This window comes from Lingula anatina, chromosome 1 (genome assembly GCF_051362555.1).
Source record: "Lingula anatina isolate TDL-2025a chromosome 1, LinAna3.0, whole genome shotgun sequence".
Classification (NCBI taxonomy): Eukaryota; Metazoa; Brachiopoda; class Lingulata; order Lingulida; family Lingulidae; genus Lingula; species Lingula anatina.
In genome coordinates, this window is record NC_141767.1 from 64,478,630 (window position 1) to 64,503,233 (window position 24,604).

The 24,604-nt window shown below is 34.6% G+C and overlaps 2 protein-coding genes across 5 annotated transcripts; one reads left to right on the forward strand and one right to left on the reverse strand.

The window, feature by feature from the left end:
• Positions 1–58: 58 nt before the first annotated feature.
• LOC106162160 (lysine-specific demethylase 2A) lies at positions 59–21,159 on the reverse strand. Its single transcript, XM_013539338.2, has 17 exons — positions 20,986–21,159; positions 17,640–17,781; positions 16,255–16,333; positions 15,995–16,041; positions 15,333–15,505; positions 14,937–15,043; positions 14,592–14,685; positions 14,090–14,243; positions 13,705–13,820; positions 12,874–13,465; positions 12,332–12,480; positions 11,931–12,014; positions 11,271–11,498; positions 10,288–10,530; positions 7,135–7,794; positions 6,758–6,865; positions 59–3,918 (listed from the first exon to the last, which is right to left on the reverse strand). Exons 1-17 carry the CDS (start codon positions 21,016–21,018, stop codon positions 2,803–2,805), a joined length of 4,125 nt encoding a protein of 1,374 aa, XP_013394792.2. The 5' UTR covers positions 21,019–21,159; the 3' UTR covers positions 59–2,802.
• Positions 20,511–24,517, forward strand: LOC106162168 (protein orai-2). Of its 4 annotated transcripts, none has more exons than XM_087001073.1 (3): positions 20,511–20,529; positions 21,479–21,618; positions 22,524–24,517. In XM_087001073.1, exons 1-3 carry the CDS (start codon positions 20,517–20,519, stop codon positions 23,013–23,015), a joined length of 645 nt encoding a protein of 214 aa, XP_086857199.1. In that variant the 5' UTR covers positions 20,511–20,516; the 3' UTR covers positions 23,016–24,517. The 4 variants fall into 4 exon arrangements, with proteins under 4 accessions (XP_086857199.1, XP_013394818.1, XP_013394811.1 ...); XM_013539364.2 differs by lacking the exon at positions 20,511–20,529 and adding an exon at positions 20,679–20,792; XM_013539357.2 differs by lacking the exon at positions 20,511–20,529 and adding an exon at positions 21,070–21,176.
• The last annotated feature ends 87 nt before the right edge of the window (positions 24,518–24,604 follow it).

A 24,604-nucleotide genomic window follows, 5' to 3' on the forward strand; every position in this document is an offset into this window, starting at 1 on the left:
TTGGGTTGACACGTTGAGCATTAAAGCAAGAGATAATCAAAATCGAGGAGTCTTTAAATCAAAGGAGACAAAGTTTTATTTCCGAAACTCAACATAATACATGTAATCAGATACATCACGTTTACAGTTGAGCTGTTCTCATTTTTAATCAGCACACAGGTTTTTTGGGGCACTCGTCCCAATGTGATCTCTCCAAGCTCGGGGTCAGAGCTATGCGCTTCGGGCTTAAATTGAGGTACATGTATTGCATGCAAGTGTCTGTTCTTGGAAACTTAAAACTTAAAACGTTTTACACTTAAAGAATAAAATAGCAATGAGAACAGAACCTCTGCCAACGTTAACTTGCAGCTTAAGACAGCTACTCGGTTTTAATCAGTTGCTATATGATATATATAACCCGGTAATTAACCATCCAAACCTATGAACATTAGAAAAATAGGAATGTCTATTTGCAAATCAGCACCTTTTGGTCAGTTTTTCTTTTAAACAAATTCTAATAAATCTACAACTTTTTGAGGCTAAAACAATACAGATTTTATACTGTCTAAAATTAACTAGTTTGCTACAAAAACAGTCTTCTACTCTAATTTCTAAAATGAAAAAGTATCAGTAGATAACTGATCAGATATGAACCAAAATAAACTGGCGTAATGCCAAGAAAACTTGACTGACAATCTATGAATCTCACAAATTTGTCTCATAACTACCCCCATTTTCTCAAGGCAATTAACAAAAAAAATCCATCAAATGATTCTAGTAAAACAAGAGTGATCCCGGCTCATAAAAACGATAACAACATTTGTTTGAAAATAAAGCAAATTTGCCATAACAATAGCTGTAAGTCATTTTAGCTTATATTAAAGCAACACAACTAATGATATATGCAATTAAACATCAGTAATTAATTTAAATCAGTGGTAAAGGAACATCTTTTTTACTTGTAACCAAAAAAAAAAAAAAAAAAAAAAAAAAACCAACACCAAATTATAAATTCAGGGAACACCAGTAGGCTCACCCTCACCACTGCAGATATAGGAAGCACATTATTATTAATGACGTAGGCCTTGTGTTCACCAGTGAAAAAGGATTCAACATGCTAGGTTTATATTAATCATATAAATTCAAACAACAAAATCGCACTTTTAACTGAAATTGTTTTGGGATAGTCTTTTGGTTGTTTGGGCTGCATATTTTTGCCCACTTAACTTTTGTTCAAAATATGTAATACTCTAAGAAACTTTAGAAAACAAAATATATTCTGTTCAAATAAAATTGAATTTAATGTTTGGGATTTTTAAAATGATTTTTCAAATTCAAACTTGGTGCCTAAAAAAATCTTCCAACGTAGACTCACGTCTGAGAAGACTGTCCTTATTTCTTATCAAACATTATATAAAAGGTCTATTTTATCTTTATTGATTACAACAGGACAAGCCTTCGTCCTTTGATTGAGTTTTGCATGGTTTTTCAACAACTCCATGTCATTTATTTTGAAGAATTGATTTGAAAAACAATTTATTAGTTTTGACATTGTACTAAAAGAGCGACATCTATTCATTTTTTCACTTACAAAATGAAACGACACCCAATTACAAAAAAAAGATAATAATAATAAATAAATAAATAAATAAATAAATAAATAAAAATCCCACCAAAATTGCAAACGCTCCTGGATTCACCAGGATACATTAGCAAAAGGTTGCCTACAAACCAGGAAGAACAAATACATACCGTTTATTAACAGACATATATACACCCTTGCCCTTGTTCCAGTGTATATACGCAACTAAAAAGAATGTTTGCACAATTTCAAAACCACTGTACATCTGCTCCAGCAGGCTGGAGATTTTTATATGGGTGGAGGGCAAACATGCGTACTATTTTGCTCCTATCCCTCCTGAATAATTATGAATTAGTACAGAAATGAAGTGGTAAAAGACCGTTTAAAATACAGATCAACTATTTATAGTAAGGAGTGTCTTCCAATATATGAAAATGGTTCACCTCAAATTTGAAGTCCAAACAGAACTAACTTACAGATTTGGGCTGAAAGAGTGAAAAAATATGGGTTTGAGACCAGTATTTAGATATCACAAAAACATCTTCAAAAATATTTTCAATTATTTATATCCATCTTTAGTTTTTACTTTCAAATTAAATAAAACAATAACTTTTTTAACAAAGTGTTATGAGATACTTATCATTTAACTATATTGAAAAACATTAATCATAATACTGGTATATGCATGCCAAAGTTTCATTTATAGTCACCTAGATTACACAATTAACTGAAATTAATGAACAAAGAAGTGTCAAATTTTTGTAGTACAATTTCTATTACCACATTCAAGATTGAAATCATTCATAATGAAAACCAAAAATAAAGACAGCAGACACATACCTCATGCATCTGCTTTGTTTCACCAATTATTTCCTTCTACATTTTAACCACTTTTATTTCATAACTCTGTACTATCATACTAAGGACTACAAGCATGCACAAACATACAAACAAGAATAATTATACAGGCTCACATGTTGCAATTACCCAAAAACTTCGGAAAAGATGTCTTTTGTTTCTAAGGAAGACAGAACAAATTGGTTTCTCTCACTCCCTGGAGCCTACCTGCCAATCTCATTCTGGTCAACAGAGGACTCAAAATGAAAAAAAATAAAAATAATGGCTAGATTGTTCCGATACTAGTTTTTCATGAACCCTATTCATAAATTATACAACTGTTTTTGTTTTTCCCCTGTCCATATTAAATAATATGTTTAATATGTCTATAGATGTTTTTTCATTCACTTGTTTTCCATCACCACTTTCTCCTGAGTGACTTGTAAAGCTCTATGTGAATACAGAGCAGCAAATTTCTTCAGGGCAACATTGGAGATTCCCTTACAATCACTGAAATCAAGGCACCTCAGTTCTGGGCAAAAGGTCAAGGAGTTTAAAGCCTCACTGGTCAATTTGGGGCAGCTGGACATCCGCAGGGACACAAGGTGTGCCCGAACTGGGGAGGCTTGGGCTGTGATGTGCATGATGGCTTCATCTGTAAGTCTGACACACAGACTGAAATCCAGCTCACTCAGCCTTGGCATGTGCTTCAGCAAGACTTTCACAGCATTGTCAGAGATGTCAGTCCCAACAAGGGAAAACTTTGTGACACCAAAAAGGTGATTTTGCTTGTCGTTGACACCTGGTCGGATGGTTGCAACAGGAGACAGAAGATCTTGTAGACAGCCATCTTTCAAGCCCTCTGTCCACTGAAGATCAAGCTCTTCCAAATAAGGACATTGTGAGGAGCAGAGGGCAGAGACAGCAGACCAAGAGTTTCCTCCAAGACTGAGCGACTTCAGATGAGGCAGTCGTCCAATAAGCCAAAAAAGTTGTCTTCTGTTTACATTGGTCCAGCCGAGGTTGAGTTTGTTTGGTTGTCTGCGGACAATGCCTTGAAGGTGCACCTGCCTGATCTTGACACCATTTAGGTCAATACTAGTCCACAATGTGGAACTACAGCACCAGCGATTCCAGGCTTTGCACACCAACATACAGGCACACAAGTCCTTTGGTTTCAGGTACAGGAATACTTTCAACCATAAATCTTTATCTAGAACATGACTGGTGCCATTCTGGGTTAACACATTGTTCAGTAAAGGAAGAGATGCATTTCTTACAACATAACGTTGGACCATGACTTTAAGGACCTTCAATTTGGGGTCTTTAGACAGACTTGCACTTGCAGGTTTGGACCCGTTTTTCAAACCTCTTGTTCCCATGATTCCACTTGTTTTTCCAACATTTTTATCATACCGTCCTCTAGTTGTCTGTGTGTCCAACATCTGTTGGCTTTCTTCTTCTTCTTCTTCACTTTCATCTGTTGCATTTTGCTGTTCATGTTTCTTATCATTTGCAGCCTGAAAATTGAGAAACATATCCTGATCAGGATTATGTCACCAAGCAGGAAGCAACACATCAAATGAGAGTGCATGCAAAATAAAAAAGGGTTTATTCCTACAGCTGAGGTATATTGTGTACACATCTTGTTTGTTTTAACACTTTCAATAACCTTCAGCAAGAATTAAAACTAATTAATTAATTAGAAAGAATGTTAAGATGTAAACTGATTAATTATTTTCATTTAAAAGGAAGATCATATCCATAAGAAACGTTAAGGCAACCACTCAAATGCTCAATGGGTACAAAACGGTTCCCATACCTACAAACATAGCATCTAATTTTGGTGTTAAAAAGGGCACTGCTTAAGGATATTGTACCCTTCACCCAAAACTCTTTATTTACTGCCATACATGCATTCTTTAGTGTTCAGTGACTAAATTAATTAATAATTACACATGTCATCTTATGAGTGATGTCATAATTGCGATTTTTAGGTAAAAAATTGGTTTTTCAAATTTCTCTTTTACTTGAGCACCCACGCTCACAGTTTCAACGCCGATTTAATGACACCATTTAGTACTCCAAAACACTGCCAGTGATTTTTCTAAAAAGTCTCAATTCAGATTTTATTGTTGATAGAGCAAAATAATGCCTTTGTTTAATGAAAATCTGTAGTTGGGGGCTCATTACTCCATAACAAAAACATTTAAACCAAAATAACAGCACAGGATTGTAGCCCTTAGACTCCTGGTCAACTCTGCTAATTTTCGTGATGAAATCTTGTTCAGGGATATGAAGTTACGCCCCATACCCATACCGATTGCTATTTCAGCTCAAAATAGAAAGGTGTTAAATTGATGTTTACAGCTTTGAGTTGCCTATGCTTACACATTGCAATAAGGGTTTTTTCAATGTTTTAAATCAGCACAAAGAGAGATGCATTATTGAATAATCAGATGCAGGAAAAAAATCATTTTCCATATCTGGATGATAATAAAGGGTCACAATATCCTTAAACCATACCAAATCAAACATAACTAACAATCTTTTTACAATGTGCAACCATGTTTTGTTTTTGACCTTTGAAATCTCCAAATTAACAAGCAACAAAACTTATTTTGAGCCATAAGAAAATAAATATACACTGTGTAGTTCACATATGCAACTATAAAAGCATCGAGAGAATGCAGAATTCTGCCAGGTCAAATAATTGACTAATAATTATAACCATGAATTAATTAATGGGTTATCACAAAAGTCTTATCACTTTTGAGTTAGCAGATTTCTGGCCTATCCCGAAAAGTTCATCAAAATCCATCCATAACTAATGAGCTGGGCTGTTGGCGAACAAACAAACAGACCGACAGAGGTGAAAACATAACCTCCTTGAGTTAATTATGCCTTTCACAAGGCTCCATGATAAAACTCAATTTTGAAAAAAACACTTTAAGTGAAAATAAGATATTGATGCCAACTCTCTACAACGTGGAGTTCTCAAGTTTAAGTCAAATGTCAATGAAAATCTGAATAATGATATTAAATGATTCCAGTGGAACAAATACTTGTCACAATGTCTACTTTAACATTTAAAAATTCAAAATTTGTGAAAGGTAGTTGCAATGTTGCAAGATTTCAACTAAAATGTCATTTTTTATACAAACTATAATTTGTTGACTATATAAGAATAAATAATGGCAAATGGCAATTATTTTTCTGTGCACAACCATTTATCTGATATTCATTCATAAATCTGGTGATCATTTCCATTTTATTTGCAGTGACATTTCATCTTTCAAAAATCTTTGCAAACGTTTCCTTGGATCAGAAGGTCAGATGTACTACTCAAAGCTATTATTTTTTACAAGTTGACCAAAACAATGTTTTAAAATTTGGATATTGGCGGGTTTTAGAGCCCTAAAATCTAGGCGGTATGTGTAAGCCCATTTAGTCATATAAAAGAAAGCTAAATTATTTATGTATGCTAATTAGTTTAAAATCAAATTTTCAAGGAACAATAAAAAATTTTGCCCAATATAAAATTATAATGCAATTAGAATTTTTTTTCTTGTTACCAGTACTTCTAAACCTCTCATTTTATCAAAGCACAGGAAACATATTTATTTACAACACTGCAACTTTATTTCACCAAACATCAAATGAAAAATAAAATACATGTCAAAGATAAAAGTTAAGCATAATTCTAAGACCAACTTTAAGATAAATACTATTTACAAGAAATATTCAATCAACTTTGTCATGTGGACTAATACTCTAAAACTTAAGAAAGCTAAGAATAAAAAAATATAACTTTATTCAGGCCCTTATCACATCATGCAGTACACTTTTCTGCTTTGCACCACTGTTAGAGATTTACAGCTTAATAACCTAGTTATAGGTCCTTTGACACTGCAAGTTGACCAGATTAATATTGATTGGTACAAACAGTTGGAAGCGATCTTACATAAGGGAATAAAACCCTGTAGCATAATTTCATGCTAAGACCACTAAAAACAGAAAAGTGTACCACTGAATGTGAAAAGGACCTTACACTGTCTCAAGCTCTTGTATGCTGGCTCTTCTCACAGCCACATGACATATGGCCAGTTTTGCTTTTCAAAATTAAAACCAAGCACTGTTCCACCAAAATAACAACAAGAGCCAAGTAAACCTTTAACCAACATGTCCTTTTTCATTGTGAATACTGCAGTGCTACCAATTACAAACATACACCACATGCATCAGACGTCAACTAAAGTTAACTTTGTTAAAAATGTTTAAAGTAATCTGATAATCCAGCTTGAAATGTTACTGAGACAAGGTACTTAGAAATTATCTAAGATATCTGCTGGGCCTTACTATTTCTCTCTGTGACCTCTTCCTTGTTACTGTTGGAGAGGTGGAGGTTGGTGTTGATTTCAGAACACTAGGTGAAGTCTTGCTTTTCAAAGGACTGGTCTCTCTCATCTGAAATGCAAATAAAAAACTGTGCATTAAGCAATCAGTAGTGTAAATCATTGTGAGTGCAAACACACATACACACGCACACTATTTAATATGTGAACCTGTTAAAGCTAAATTAGGTCATCACACATTATTCTGACAATGCCAGTCTAAGTTATAGATTGTAGTATGTTTGATAGGTAAATGTTCATAAAATGCTATAACAAATGTCTAAAATAAATTCTTCATGGTCCAGACGGAAAAAGGGTGTATGTTATTTCCTTTAACCTTACCCGTTTTTTAGGTGCCATCTCATTCAATCTGGTATTTTCTTTCCTCTTTCTTCCTTCTCTAGTGACAAGTTTCTCTTCTTCATTGTCTTGATTATCTTTTCGTTGTGATCTCCTTTCCTCTTTCTGAGCAATTCGTTTTGGTACATCACAGGATCTACTGCTTCTATCAAAAGATGGTGAAAGTCTCCTGGTCCTTTTACTTTCCGGAGTGTCTGTCTTTTGGCTTGTAGGGCTTTTTTTCTGTTGAACATCACCCTTTCCATTCACAGGACTTTTCCTTTGCCGTCTTGAGAGGTCTTTGTCTTTCTCGGCATCACCCTTTTCATTTACATGACTTTTCTTCTTTTGCTTAGCCAAGTCTTTCTGAGTCTCAGGTTTATCACTTCCTGGACTTTTCTTTTGTTGTGTTGGTGAGTCTTTTTCTGAGTCTTTAGTCAGTCTAATTTTTTTCTGAGGTGACATGGATCTTGTTTTCACTTGGGTTTCTGTCACAGTTGCTGGCTTGTCTAGATCTGTATTGGAAATAGGCACTGGTGAAGCAGTTTCATCTCCTTCCTCCATGGTTTCTTGTTTAACAGAAGTCTCTCCTTCTTCCTGCCCATCTTCTTCACGGGAAGGTGCTCGACTTTCTCTTTTGAGGCCACCTTTCAGAATTCGGGGCTGAAATTTAATTATTACTGATCAATTTATATTGCTAAAATAATAATTGAATCACCAATAGATTAAACTATCAGTATTACATATTATTATATATTAACATTTATGCAATGTATTTCACATAAACTGTACATGAACACACACACTTAGAACTTGTGGCAGTTTATAAGGTAATTTATACAAGGCAGCAAAGCTGTCAAATGTACAGACAAAAAAACAGAAAATAAAGATGCAAATAAGTGAAAAATTAAATTTTCACAAAAAACTGTTAAATTGCCAGAAAAATTTACCAAACAGACTGCATTGCCTATTGAAGCTGTATGTTAGACCCATGTTTCTTTCCTGTAAGTTTGAGAACAGTAAGTGACATGATTTCCCTTAAATGGTCATCATAGGAGCAGTGCCCAAAATAGGGGTTTCTTCAAATTTTGATGCAACATTACATAATGTTGAACAGCATGATGACAATCAAATGTTATTAATAAAATATTAGTAACATGGACATTCAGAAAATGTGACAAGCAAAAGTCTTCAGGATCATGGAACTTTAAAGTCACACCTTGTAAATGCCAATATGTGAAAAATTAAATTTTCACAAAAAACTGTTTAACTGCCAAAAAAAAAAAAAAAAGAAAGAAAAAATACCAAACAGACTGCATTGCCTACTGAAGCTGTATTTTAGTCCCAGGTTTCTTTCCTGTAAGTTTGAGAACAGTAAGTGACATGATTTTCCTTAAATGGTCATCATGGAAGCAGTGCCCAAAACAGGGGTTTCTTCAAATTTTGATGCAATATTACATAATGTTTAACAGCTTAATGACCATCAATTTTTAATTATAAAATATTTGTATCACAGATATTCAGAAAATGTGACTAGCAAAGGTCTTCAGGCCCATGGAACTTCAAAGTCACACCTTGAAAATGCCAAAATGAAAACAAGACAGCACTGTTCTGAAATGGGTTTCTTTCCATTTTTAACACTTTTTTAACATAAAACAAAATAAACATTTTACTGCCATTTTTATATGACCAATGAAGAAAATTGATGAGATGGGAAAACTATCAATAGAACAGTGTTAAATGTCCAATTTCCTCCATTCTGAGATTCTGAACATAGTGGATGATTGAATCTGACAAACTGCAATGATATGAGTTTATTTCCATTTTTGACACTTTATTACACAATAAATGATAACAAGTTTACCATGTTTTTTACATAATCAACTAACAATGTTGTAAAGATGCAGGAAATATCAAACAAACACTTTTAGGCATCTTATTAGTTAAAAAATGAGACTGTTAACATGCCTAATAATTGAATCTGAAGACATGTGAAAAAACAGTATAACTTCTAAAATAATGGCCCGATTATGCTGATTTTCGAACTCATCCTACGTTTTAGTAAGATTGACCACTCCTGTGAGTATAATTACAATTGGCCAATCCGTTTTTCTTATATTGTGTTAACAGTGTTGCATTTATATTGAAAATAGTGAAAAAACAGCATAAATTCCCTAAAAATGGCCCAATCATGCTGATTTTCGAACTTGACCTGCGTATTATGAATATTCATCAGTTCTGTAAGTTTCAAGTCAAAAGGTAAAATGGTTTTCTACTTATCGTGTTATCGGTGCTGCATATATGCTGAAAAAAGTGAAAAAACAGCATAAATTCCCTTAAAGTGACCCAATCATGCTGATTTTCGAACTCGACCTGCGTATTATGAATATTCATCAGTTCTGTAAGTTTCAAGTCACAAGGTAAAATGGTTTTCCACTTATCGTGTTATCGGTGCTGCATATATGCTGAAAAAAGTGAAAAAACAGCATAAATTCCCTAAAAGTGACCCGATCATGCTGATTTTCGAACTTGACCTGCGTATTATGAATATTCATCAGTTCTGCAAGTTTCAAGTCAAAAGGTAAAATGGTTTTCCACTTATCGTGTTATCGGTGCTGCATATATGCTGAAAAAAGTGAAAAAACAGCATAAATTCCCTAGCAGTGACCCGATCATGCTGATTTTCGAACTTGACCTGCGTATTATGAATATTCATCAGTTCTGTAAGTTTCAAGTCAAAAGGTAAAATGGTTTTCCACTTATCGTGTTATCGGTGCTGCATATATGCTGAAAAAAGTGAAAAAACAGCATAAATTCCTTAAAAGTGACCCGATCATGCTGATTTTAGAACTTGACCTGCGTATTATGAATATTCATCAGTTCTGCAAGTTTCAAGTCAAAAGGTAAAATGGTTTTCCACTTATCGTGTTATCAGTAAAAGTGCACGGCGACGACAGACGCAGATGATGGCTATATGTACAGACACATCTGTGTCTGTACATAAAAACAATTTTGTTACCAATGTGTCATAGGTCAATCATTGAAAGACAGATGGCAAAAAAAAAAAAATCTTTCAGGTAAAATATTATATAAAACATTATGACATGTACAGCCACTGCCCCTCACAAAAGAAGTCTCTCTTTATTTCTGACATACTCTGATCAATCCCTGCTTCCCACCATCACAGCATTTGGGGCACTCCCAGCTATTGGGCAGGTCTTCATTGACCACCCCTTCACTAGCCAGGCTCTCTTCCTTGAGCCTCAGGCATGTAGGGTGGACAATTTCCCAGCATATTCCACATTCCATCAGTGAGGTGGTGGTCTCATCCTGGCCTTCCATCTTCAGGCGCTCGTCTTTCCCACATATCATGCAAGTGGATGTGTGAGGCAGAATTGGCTGAATTGAAGATGTGAGTTATTATTTCATAAGTATGGCATGGATTTTGCTTCAACCAATAAAATATACAAAATATCCAAGCTTGTGTTACCACTTGTGTTATCATCAGTTTTTAAAATGTTTCTTTACTCATCATCCCTCTACACACACACACACACACACACACACACACACACACACACACACACACACACACACACACATACAAAAATAATCATTCTTTTGGCAGGAAAAGGTCTGTTCTGAAACAAAAATTAATCTATGGTCTGCTGTGCTTTTTTTATGTGGCATCAACAAAAGGTATCCAAAGGTCCACTTTATCAGACAAAGATGCCCCTTAGGACTTAATGGCTAAAGGCCTACACACACACACACACACACACACACACACACACACACACACACTATCACACCCTGTTAACCCTGAGTTGGGTGATCAGGACAGTCAGTGCAACCACTTAAACAACATTTATGTAAGTGAATAAAAAATTAATGTATCATTTCTGTGAACATCAAATCAGATTTAGGAGACACCAAACAGGTAATCACTAGCCTAGGAGAGCCTAAAAACATAAAAACACATTTGCTTAGTTGCAAAATATGAATTAAAGAACAAATCAAAATTATCCTACTCTTACAATAATACTTCATACTTCAGCATAAAGCAGTTTGTAATATATTTCTGGCAGAACATTCATAAAATACCCATGTCAATATTTCTATTCACTTGCTCAACTTACTGCCATGCACTGCCTGCTAACACAAGTCTGTTTCATACGTCCAGGTCCGCCATATTTTCGCATGTCTTTACAGAAGTGGCATTCACGGCAGTCATCACGAGTACATGGCTCACACCTCTTGCATCTGGTTCTACGCCGCCGGATATTACTGGCCTCGCTTTTCTTTAATACATGAGTTTTAGGTGTCTTTGGACCTCCAAGCCGTGGAACTTTAAGGAGCTTCTTATACTGTAAAAAATAACAGCATAAATGATTTAAAAAGCATGCATAATACTTATAACCAGTAGGTTGTGCTCTATAAGCATAACTACTGGTATATGGTATGTGGGAGTAACATTAATATTTAATAACAAGAGTTGGAACCACTCTGTTAGTCCCTGTATATGTAAAAGTGATGCTAATCTATGACCTGGATACAGCAAAATCAATAACAAAACCTCAGTAGTAGTGGCAGGTCACAGACTTTAGCTAGAGGCTAGGAAAGATTTTGGTCCCCTCATGAGTATGTGCAATCAGCTGGGTCTATGGAGTTATATTTCTATAAAGAATACACATGGCTATTTGATATCGCAATATTTTTTTCATTATCTGCTTATTTATCTATTTATTTATTCATTTATCTAAATATTTATTAATTTACTTTTTAAGTTTTAGTCTCACCTTTGCACTTTCAGGCCACTTGAGTATTAATTCACCCGTAATAGCCTGTGCCTGGTCATCATTAAGATGTTCTGAGAGCATTTTCTGTTAAAATATATAAAAATATTAGTCTTTATACACAATGCAAACCCATATAATCAATATACAAATAAATTCATATATAAGCATAAATTCTGAATACATTAACTTCTGAATACTTAACATATGTATCAATACATTGTTACAGTAATAAATGTTAATGTAAACATTGCCAATTCTTTTCATTTAATTTTGATTGTTTTTTTACAGCTAATCCAGGTTTAAATTTGCAATGATGACAAATCGACATCTTACACACACTAGGAAAAGCTAACCAACTGCAAAATCATCTGTCTACTTTACCTTCAACTAGTACTACTTACTTGAGCTGCACTGATCACACCATTTGGATCTGACATGTCCTTTGGAACACAACGTTTGCTGTGAGGTAACTTCTCTATGTACTCAATAAGAAGCTTCAAACCTTCTTTCTCTAGCTGGGTAAAGTGAATCTGCTTCACACATTTCTTCTCTAAAATACATATATGAAAAAAAAATTATTTCAAAAAAATGTAACAATTTGGGGCCATTACACTGAACTTCTTTTCATCTGTCATATCATTTCCCTCAAAATATAAGAAGATTAGTGCTTTCACCTCATCTTTTCCTTCTTTAGAAATATTGGTTTTGTCAGTTGAAAGTGGCAAAACAGTTATTTTTCATTATTTATTCTTCTTCATAATACAAAAACAGTACTTGCACTGGTACATGTGCAATCTTTGAATACCAATATAATTGGCCCCACTTTAATAATGTCTTAGAGTTTCATGCACTGACTTATGACAAATAAATCTAAGCTAAATCTAGCAAGAATATCCATGCACTCTTCCCTACTTCACAAATAGATGCTGCTAACACACTGTACCTGACTCTCCATCCTTCTGTGAAGACACAGACTCAGGTGACTCCTTTAAGCTGGTTGGTGTACCTTTCCTCTCTGGGGCTGTATCTTTGCCATTTGCATCAGGTTTCGGTGACTCCCTGGGAGTTTGAGTTCCAGATAATGTCTTAACACTCTTGTTTTCTGCCATTGCATCTTTTAATATAACTACAGCTGATTTTAAATTAATATCAACTGAGCCTGAGACAGAGGCTGGGCTGGACGTCTTCCTGGGAGACTTTGGGGGTGTGGCAACACTACTCTGTATGTAATTGTGTTCACTCATTACAGGACTATTTGGGGCAGAAATAACGCTGTCTTCATTCTGATGCTGTTCCTGTTTAGAATGAGATGCTCTGATACTGCTTTCACTTGCCAGGGGTGTGGCTTTCTTTTCTTCTTTCTCCACAGATTTCTCTCTTTCAGGTGATGATGTGGCACTCCTTTTTGTCTTCTTTTCTTCATCAGCCTCATCCTTAAATGTTAAATATGTTTTCCCCGTCACGCAGTGGACATACCTCTCCAAAGCATACCAGCACATTTCATTGAAGAAAGGGTATCTGAACTTGCCTGGTACCTGTAATAAAATAGAACAATTTTCACCTTCACATTTTCTTCTCAGGAAAATATAGCAAGGACTAGCAATCTAGATCTAAACTGACATTTGATATCATGCTTAAGTTTTCATTTCAAACTAATATGTTTTTCCTAAGTCAAGATCTACATACACAGGCATCAAAAGATATAAATACTACCAGCTTTCCTGATAAAATGACTGAATCAACTCATCATAACACAAAAGAAAGAATATCTTACATGAACCCTGTCTTCTACTTCAATACACCTGAGCTGCATAGGGATATTGTAACTGTGGATGAAATTGCCACCAAACACCAGAGAGTCATCAGGAGTGTACACTGCATGGATCCAACCTGGAATTTGATAAGTGTAGGAAAACAGTAACAATGAAGATTCAACTATATTCAACAGTATATCACCATGAAAAAAAGTCTTATATATACATGTGCTGCCATGCAAGAATACTTGTCATGCAAATTTTTTTTAATTTAAAAACTCTATTCTTAATTCCATCACTGTTATGAAACTTGTTTATATAATAACATCCAAGTCTTTTTTTTTAGTTTTTCTAGTACTAGTATATTAAAAATATACTAGAGCTAGAAAAAGTACAGTGCTTTACCTGCTGGTATAAAAAATGTATATCCAGCTTCCAGTTTGATCCTCTGGCACTTGTCCACCTGGTCAGCAAAGAACATGTCCCCCTGTTTACCAGACAGTGTCCAGTTCTCATACAGCAAAACATTTCTCTCTGTGGGAGGGATCAACCAGAACACCTAACCATTTTAAGCAAAGGGATTGCTCAGTTTCAATATTAGTTATTGATAATGTACATAATTGTTGCATTAAATTGTTGAAAAGCCCCTATCACCTGATGCAGTTTATTCTGAAAGATATCTAGGTAAAATATTCTGGTTATAAATACTATATACATCCAACACTGCATACGGTTCATTTCCTTCTATTCACATACAGGCAATAGAAGGAGAAATGAAATTCAAATCAACATTAAAATTGACATGCCTGCCCCTAGGCATAGCTATAAATTTTGAAGTCATTTATCTGCCTTATATACTTTTGCTGTTGCTTCCCCAAATTTCCCCTCACTGTAACCCTGGCTTTACCTTTGAGCCATGCAATATGTGGTACCACACTGATGTCCCTCCAAAGTCAATGTGGAAATCTGTGTAGCAGCTTTTGACACTCATCAAGCAGTACCTTTAATAAAAAAAAAAGTTCAGATTATGGACTTATATATCAGGTCCTAAAATGATCTTATATCTTTTTGAAAAATTTTCCGTCAGTTTTATACACATCTCCTAATATTTTCTCCTTCACTATTCTAAAATTCTTCTTTATAACTTGTTTGGATTTTTTTAATGGCCAAAAAGCATTCAATATTTTTAATCTAAAAAATTAAATTTTTATTAAACACAATACAGTGTGAGCTTGCAGTGCACTGTACTTACTTCTGTACTTTGGGGTACTTCATGTTACTCAGCACATTAGTGCTCTCTGTTTGGCATATCTTCAGGTGTCTAGGCCACACACAGTTTATCCAGTCTAATTCCCTTACCTATTTTACAATACAAGGCCATTTAGCTATGGCAATTATAAAGGAAATCTTAAGATAATATATTATATCATTTATATTACAGTAAAATACTGCCTAATTATCTAATAAATGATGAAGCTATAATACAGTATACTGTACCTGTAAATGATGCCAGGTACTTTATACTTATGTTACACATTTTATATACAACACAATCATTTACTGAAATCAAGAACAAAAAGGATTTTAAATTATGATAAATGGGAGTGGTATTTTTTCTGCATAGAAAAACAGCCTCTGTAGTGCATACCACTTCTGGACACTCTACATAGTTCTCCAGTCTAGTGTGACTGAACTCAAGGCTGATGACATTCAGCAGGCGGTCTCGCTCCTTGGTTTCATAGTATTTGACCCATTCTTTCATGGACATTTCAAATCCTTTCTGGGTGTTCACATCCATCACATCCACCATTCTACGGCTGCCTAAAAACAGGAGAGCACAGACAGATGAAAACATGACAGTGCAGTTTGACACAAAAATATTTGAAATGAATAGCATTAACTGTTTAATGATGCAAATAATTTAATCTCATTCACAGAGGTGGATTGAGGCCGTCTTCTTGGTCTTCCGGAAGATGGTCAGATTTTCAATTTTACATTGACGGGTATTTAATTTTTTCTATTGGAAGACGGTCAGAAATGGAGGATTGATCAACAAAGATAATTTGGAAGACTTTTAGAAAAGATCTCTGGATCCGACCCTGATTCACGCCCAGTAAATATTAGACAAGTTCTAAATACTGGATTAGTGGCACTGCTGTAAGTTTTTGGGTTCCAAATATATCCATTTTAATTTTATCAACATGTTTGTATATATGTACACTTATCATTTAAGTTTAGCTAAAAAAAAAAAAAAAAAAAAAAAAAAAAAACAGACCTTGAATCAAATGATACAAAGTCCCTTGCACTTACCAACACACTGCTTCACATCACTGACTTGAAAATTATTACTTGGTAACCTTTAACATAAAGTACACTAGGCTGTAATTCAAATCTGTGTAACAATCACAACATCTTACTATCACTAAATACAAAAGTAAATGTGACTTTCAATGAATTTAAACATCCAAATAAAATATTTTAATCAAATAACTGTTCTTACTGCTTTCTCAAATACCTAGTTTGTAAATAAAAATTCAAAGATAGATAAAAATTACAGCAATTTTTCTCACCTCATGCCTAAGCCTGTCTTCTCCTTCACAAGAATTGGTTCAGTCAATCCATGCTCTTGGATGTACTTAAGACTGATTTCTAAAAATGATATAAATAGTTATACAAACAATCTAGCACCTTACTTCGATTTTTCAGTTTTGGCAAATCAAAGTAAATTTATGTAAAAATTGCAACAAAAATAATTGCATGTTGCTGTCATTTACTTCCGCACTTGTACAGAACACTGCACCGATTTCAATTTTAGCGCCGCATATTTTACGTTAACAAGAACACATTAAATCTTACAACCACGCCTACAAAGCAGACAAAGATTTATTGATTTCAAAATATCAAGGGAGCGACAAGCACATAACACCGACATAATTTGAGAAGTGAGCTCTGTTGGTTTGTTGCGGCTGTTCGTCTCCATCACGAACTGTCGAACTGTCTTTTCGTTAAGATAGTTTCAGTTTAAGATTTTTGGTCGTATCTTCATCAAAAACAATAGACATATCACCAAAACTTGCAAGATGATTTTATGTGCTAGTGCGGAGAAAGTAGGTCACAGCAGATGCAACCCATTTACATCGTGCTCACATAGAAGCTCTTCCGTGTATTTCATGCCAGACATAATATCCGACAGAAGACAACAATAAAAATTCCAATATTCGTATCATAAACAAGTCGTTCTTGTTGAGATAAGGTAAAAATCGATATTACAATCGAGATTTCGGCAGGCCCATATGCACCCCATATAACGGTACATATGAACAAGGTATTATCGGCACCTGTATTACTAATGCAGCACTTCTATCCACATTTGCTGATAATGATAGGTCATGCACGATTATCAACAGATTTCATCCGCAAACATCCTGTGTAATATATTGTACAATACAACAATTTCAGACTAAAATACATGTATTGTACATAGGTCCATCAAAGCGAAAAGTAATATACATGTATTAATCCAAAAGAAGACGTGCACGCTTCGGAATTATATCAACAGATCTCAGCGGAGTCGAATAAAGGGTCTGATCTATTACCTTGGTCGATTCAATAAAAAAGCATTTCATAAAAATCAAACTTGAATCACTAAAATAGTGTTAAAATGTAATGGTTCATTTTTTTTATTACTCGCATTGAACAGTTTCTCGCTTTCCAACTCCTCACGGAATACCCATTATTACTGTATTCTCCACGCGATAACAACGTATTTTCTCTTTACTTTAAGCAATGCTTCGTGCATACAGTAGAAAAATACACGTTTACATTTTGAATACAAATCGTCATGTACAAAATAACTTACATGAACTGGGTATGTACTAAGAACGAATCACGTAATCTGCAAAAACCACAACTGTGAAAATTGAGACATAACAAATAAAATCTCCATAATACTTACCATCCCCCTTCATTTCTTTGATGAATTTTGTGTTATCATATTTGCTGCTCGTAAGTTTGTCTTCCAAATCAAAAGTCCTCTTTCCTTCAAGTTCGTCGTCACTTATACTTTCATCTGTGTATTTCTTCCGTTCAGTGGCGCGCTAAAACAACGAAAATGCGATTCTAATTAAACATTAGTAAAAACTGAACATCTCATCGCATGTAAAATAGTTTCTCTCGTAAAATAGTGTTAACGGTCACATACTGGATACCAAAGAAAATAAATTAAAAAGTAGCTCTTGTTCAAGTTACCACTTAATCGTTATCACATTTCCGAACCTGACGAAAAATATTATCATGAATATATTAGTTTAAAAACTATTGAAGCATATAACTTAAACAAATTACCCATTTTTTAATCTGCGCGTTTGAAATGCAAGACGGCTTTAGATATCCGTTTAATTAGAAATATCAGCATATGGCTGTGAACAGCTGTGATGCGATCCATTCACCGAAGTAAAATCATTGCTCGAATGCGTAGATTGAAGATACACTGTACACTGTAAGCGTTTGAAACTTTTCCCAAATAACATTATCTATGTTGGCATGTCCTGCAAAACTACTAATCTCTCCCAATTCAGACTTAAAAGACTATAAAGCCTCTCAAAAAATTGTTCGACGCCGATAGTTACTTCTGCAATGTATAGGAAGACATGACGTTCTAAATGACTGGCCAGTCATAAAGAACTCAATCATCAAACTAAAAATGGAATTTTTAAGAAATCAATTGCAGAGATAGGTCAAGCAACGAGTGATCTGATAGAAAAAGATTTTTTTTGAGGAAAGTTTATCTTGATGGGTAAATCCCGAATAGAGGACCTTCACCTTTGTAGCTCAAATCCGTCCGTAAATCAAAGCTAAATTTAACGTTTGTAGGGACATACCCAACACTTAATTTTCACGTAACTTTATTTGACAGGTAATTTCATATCAAATCGCGTTATGGCACACTTGCACTTCAAATGTTACAGTTCCAAATCTCTGCTGGAAAACGTTTCAGACTGGCAATTATTACGGCCATTGTTACTCGAAGTATTTTGTTTTATTATAAATCAAAATTGTGCAGTTCCTTCGTATTTAGTGGTTCTTAATAGCGATGTTACGGTGAAGCGATGGTATATTCTGCAACTCCCCCTCCCCTCCCCCACACAACCCTTGTGTGGTAGAAGTTATTGACTACAACTATTAAACCTAAACTACTACCAGATCAATCATAAAAAATTGCCTCATAGCGTATCTATTGCATATTCCTGCAAACCACCTACCTTGGACTTGCAGAACCAATAGTTTCATTACGTAATATGTCGACTTTCTCAACTTCATTTTTTTCACTGGTTTGTAGACACCCGTTACTGACAGCCATGAGCGATAAAGCTTACTTATCAGCAAGATTGCAACAAGAATTCGGTGTATGTTGTGATGCATCTTTATTTCTTGTGTATTATAATTATTTTACTCGTGAAAAATATGTACTGGGAACACACAATACTGTTGGTCATTTAAACTGACGCCGACCAATGTTAGTAAAAGACAATATTTGATGTTAAGAGAGAAATGAATACAGAAGTAAAACAATTACATACGCACTGGAGCAAACACTTCATTGACCACACAACAATCACATACTCGATGATAATACAACTGCAGCGAGAAAAATGGACAATAATATGTCAGTTGAGAACCAACAACTTTTACAGCTAGGCGACATAATCCTTCATTTAACAGGAGTAATTTGAAGGTTGAAAAGAAAACGGATCGAACTGTATAGCATAATTGTAGGGCCTTTTGCGCATTTTAACTACGGGAAACCTTGCGCCAAACATGAATACCAGTACACCTGTTGAAAAACAAGGTCACAACTATTACGCACTTACGCAATCAGCATACACTCACAATTCAGAACCCCAGCAAATTGTCCATTCATTTCCGCAAACAGTCAATTAAAATTATACGCATTCTGCTTATTTGAGCATTCCACACTACGCCAGAAAAACGACAATGCTACACCAAAGTACAGTCAGCGAGCGATGTTCATTTCAACAGCACCAAACGTTGAGGCTGCTAACGCTCACAAATCAAATATGTTTACTTATTGTACACTACGTCTGACTTTCATAGCTATCAAACTGAACTATCACTCATAACTCATTTTCTTTAAAAATATTGTCGCATATCTAAGTGATTTGATGCACTTGGGAGAACCAGACCAGGTATTATAATAAAAAAAAGAGTAATAAAATAAAATTCATTAAAACGATGTTTTTTTAATAAAATGCTAAATTTCAATCTTATGGTGACCTATTTACATGGAATGGCGCCGATTTGTGCTTCTTTTATTTTTTATTTTACATCTGATTGCAAAAACGCCACCGAAATTGCCATATCCTATTTTGTTAAAAAGTGTACGAGAAAACCAATGCTATAGATAAATCTATTTATGGTATTATTTACTTCACCCTGATTTTTTTTTAAATGCTGAAATAAAAATAAATAAGCAAAACTAAATTAATAATTATTCTACCTTTAAAAACTCTATAAAAAGGCTAACTGAAATCATAAAGACTGCTTTTGAAAAAAAAAACGGAGTACCTTTTCGGTAAGTCGGTCTCCATTCTACCTTATGTTCTTCAGAGTTAGAGACAATTCGTTTATTACCATAAACATATTCATTTTCATGATCTTAATACCAATAATAATATCAAATGCAATGTCTCTACATAGCCTTACTAAGAAAACGTTTTATTTGAAGAATATTCATGCTTGCGTGTTTTTTTTGTAGAGAAAATCTCGACAACGCCTGCTCATGCTGACGTCGCCTATGTCACTCAAATGAACTATGTACATCGTGGGTAAGTCTTCAAAATGTTGAATCTGAAGCTTTTGTTTCCAAAATTACCTTTAAAACCAGCATTATAAAATGTTACAAATAAATTGAGTAAGATGTAGCCAAAATATTTGAGAATAAGAAAGAAATCACAAAATATCCTCCCGACTTTCTGTAAATTTCCATAGAAAACGCCTCACTTTCTGCGTACGGCACACTTCACGGAGCTCCAATTCGAATTACGGTGGATAAAAACCCTATAAAAGTGCATCCATGATAATGAAACAAGTAAGGCAATAGGTAGAGAAGGTATTCCAGATAAAAGAAAGGGTCATTTATATTTCGACTACGAGAAAACTGGATTACAACGTTTTCTATCCAAAAAGCAAGTGCCCGAACAAGATGGCGGACGTTCGTCTGTCATTCACAAGGGATGCCCGGAGTTTGTCTCCCTAATGTTCTTGAAATCACAGATACTAACCAATTTGCGCCCACTTTCGAACTCTTCTGTCATTTCGGTTGTTGCACTTAATCAGGGGAAACTATAGAAAATTCCTTTTCTATAGAAATCAAGAAATATTCCCACTCCGTGACCTCAAAATATACGATGGCTTAGTGACGTCACGGGAGGGTCAATGTGGGTCACATGACATGCATGAACAGAAACCGCGGGTAAATCCTCTCGAACAAGGAATCTATTCAATTAAATTTAAGTAATTTGTTTCTGCTCAATACTTGCTTCAGTGCATTCTAATGACGAACATTATCAGATTTAAGGTTGATTTAAAGAAGAATGTTTTAAGGGTTTTTTCAACAAGTCATGGTGCGTTCTCACTTTTCCACTAATGATGGTTGTACTTCCGGTCACGTCGAAGCTTGTAAACAGAGCCGTGCGAGAAAAGAATATGAATTTATTGATATATTATTAATCATTACTTAATTACTGCTTATGCTGAACACTAACATTAATTCAGATTGGCTGGTGGGTTCGTTTATAAAGGAGATGTCTTCTTCGCACAACAAGCACGCTCTGAGTTGGCGAAGATTGTATTTGAGTCGTGCCAAGCTCAAGGCCGCGAGTAGAACTTCAGCATTATTGTCAGGATTTGCAATGGTAAGATAAAAGGTACTTAAACGGGATTTACCCGTAAAAATGAATTTTCTGCGTGGAAAATGGAAATTTCTCCAATGAATCATTTCTCGACTCGTCCCTCACTGTTTTATATCATGTTAATTTAAATGGCTTAAAGTTCTAAATCATAATGACTAGCAGTAGCATGTCATTTATGAAACGCCGTGTCTGTACATTCTGGAAAGACGTAAAGTAATTTAATTTGTAGGTGTTTGTAGCTTTTAAGGGGTGAATTGGGAATTTTAGTAGCTTTGCATTGCAGGATACGTAGACACAGAAAATATGACCTAGAAATTTTTTAACACATACAGTTTACCTTTAAAATATGTAAATAAAAAATTTCGTTCATTTCCTTGTACGCCAGATATATTTTAAACATATAATACCCAGAGTAAGATACAATACCAACCTTTGCTGTGGTCACTCTCAGTCAGAAGTGAAAGGCCTGGACAGTCACAATATTCACATTGCTTTTTAAATGCTTACAATTACATATGTATGCAAATGTGTACCAGTAGCACAGAAATTCATGCATTAACACTCTTGAATACTATGTCCACTCACATGCACGCACGTGCACACACACACACACACACACACACACACACACACACACATCAGCAAGTGTTAGTAGAAGTGCTGACAACTGTGGTAAGTATTAATACTAGTATGGAGGGGAGGCTATACACTCACACTGAGACTATAGCAACTTCCTTAGAAGAAAAATGTAATTATCCTAGGATGTAGATGTAGTGAAGAAAGCCAATTTACAAAAGGAATGGGTTTTAGACATATTCTTGACATGTGCATATTCTAGGTTTTTTTCTAAAGTTGTGATTAGGTCAGACAGTAACTACCAGATGACATTATGCATATATGTTTTTTAGGTTGCTATGGTGGAAGTTCAGTTAGAGAAGAGTACTCCAGAGAGTCTTCTTATAGCCTTCAGTGTGACAACTACCCTTCTCGTTGCAGTTCATATGTTGGCCCTGCTCATCAGCACATGTATTCTACCAAATATTGAGGCAGTTAGTAATGTGCATAATGTCAATGCTGTGCTAGAATCTCCTCATGATCAGATGAACTGCTATATTCAGATGGCATGGGCCTTTTCAACAGGTATTGGGATTCTTTTATTTCTTGCAGAAATAGCCCTGTTATGCTGGGTGAAATTCAGCATGTACAGTTATTATGCTGCTCTGGCATCTACTGTTCTGATTGTGCCAGTGGTGGTTTTACTTATCGGATTTGCCATTCATTTTTACCGACAGCTGGTGTCCCACAAGTATGAGCGATCAAACAGAGATATTGAAGAACTTGAAAACATGGCTACACAGCTTGATAACCATATGAATGCAAGCAACATTCAGAATGTTTAATTTTTAAGGTGCAAAAGGTACACTGTGCCAATCTCATATCATATTTGGGCTGGGGCAATCCATATAAATTCCATGTGATGGAACAAGGGTTTAAAAGTTAAAATATCACATAAATAATGTCTTTTTTTTTTTTTTTTTTTTTTTTTTTTTTTTTTTTTTTTTGTATGGATGGGTCATATATTTTGTGTTGTAAAATTTAATATACATGATTGCTATGTTGTTCAGGGATTGATTATGGTTACAATCATAATTAAGACAGGGAGAAAGAAGTAAATCTGTTTAAACTATATGTGGTGGTGAACTGGTTCTGGCTTTGCTACAACTACTCTGGCTGCAAGGCACAACACAACTGTGCCAGAGTTAATTGATCATAAAAGAGACTGAAGATCCCGTTGACAAACACAGACGTATTATTTTGACATTTAAAATCTCTAGTCACATTTCTGTATTGATCATGTACTAACATCATGTGTTCAACTTACAAAGTTGAGCATTATGTATTAATAAACCTCGTACTCTTCTGTGTAATCCTTCTTAATACATATATATTAGTATATATGACAATATAATTTATTACTGCTAGACCATTTAGCATATATTCCCATTTGTCATTATCCCCTCTCTTCCCATCATCATAGGGGACATTTAAATTATATTTATTAATGCTCTTAAGTCTTTGTGTCATGTGTGCTGTGCTATAACAGCTGGTAAAACACAGTATTTTTTGATGTTTATGTTATATAATAAGTTATAAGTGCTAATTTTTTTAAAACTCATTTGCCCTTTTATTAATATTAACTCATTTTGAAAGAGGCAATTTTCTATAAAAAAAAATGAATATTTGACAAAGTATGAGCACCGTTTTAATTTTTTGCATTGCAAGGGCTTTTGAAAAAAATATTAATCTTTAGCCAGTCAAATGCCCAATTTAACTTTTGTACTTTACTGGAAGGAGTTTAAGACAGCAAATGATCATTGCCAATTGGCTATTAATTGTATACTCCATCCTAATGTTGTTCACATTGTGTATATCATGGTGATGGATCCACAAACTATAATATGAATTGTTTAATTTGTGGATTGTAGTCAGTTTCCTTAAATTACCCAGACATCCTGCTACACTGGCAAACTGATATTCTCACATTTAACATGTTGTCCAACTATTTTTAGATTTTTCTAGACCAAAACCTTGTGAAATACCACACACATACATGCAGCACACCTGGATTTTAATATAATATTTATTGCACTGCATTTTTAAAAAAAAATCTTGTTGGTGCAGGTTGTAATTTCCAGTGAAAAATACGTCATCATTTTGCTGCAAGGAAAATGCATTATTCAGATGATTCAGGTTAAATGATTTCTCTTTACTCATTTTTAGTTGATTTTACAAACAATCTCAGAAAGTTAAAGTTGGACAGAGTTTTCATGCATCAGGAGTGATGCAGATCTTGTTTTTGTTGTAGACTCATGGGTAACAATAAAAATTAGTTGAAAGTTGACTTGATCACCTTCCATTGCAAGCTATAAAACTGCATTCTTCATTCCGTGCACCTGTTGCATGTCATTAATAACTCAATAAATAACTG

Coding starts and splice junctions, on each gene's coding strand:
- LOC106162160 (XM_013539338.2), bottom strand. CDS start 21,018: ATGACAGAAGAGTTCGAAAGTGGGCGCAAATTG. Junction 15,044..15,332: donor ATGTAGAGTGTCCAGAAGTG/GTATGCACTACA, acceptor ATTGTAAAATAG/GTAAGGGAATTAGACTGGAT. Junction 12,481..12,873: donor ACAGAAGGATGGAGAGTCAG/GTACAGTGTGTT, acceptor TATGTATTTTAG/AGAAGAAATGTGTGAAGCAG.
- LOC106162168 (XM_087001068.1), top strand. CDS start 21,454: ATGCTGAACACTAACATTAATTCAGATTGGCTGGTGGGTTCGTTTATA. Junction 21,619..22,523: donor TATTGTCAGGATTTGCAATG/GTAAGATAAAAG, acceptor TATGTTTTTTAG/GTTGCTATGGTGGAAGTTCA.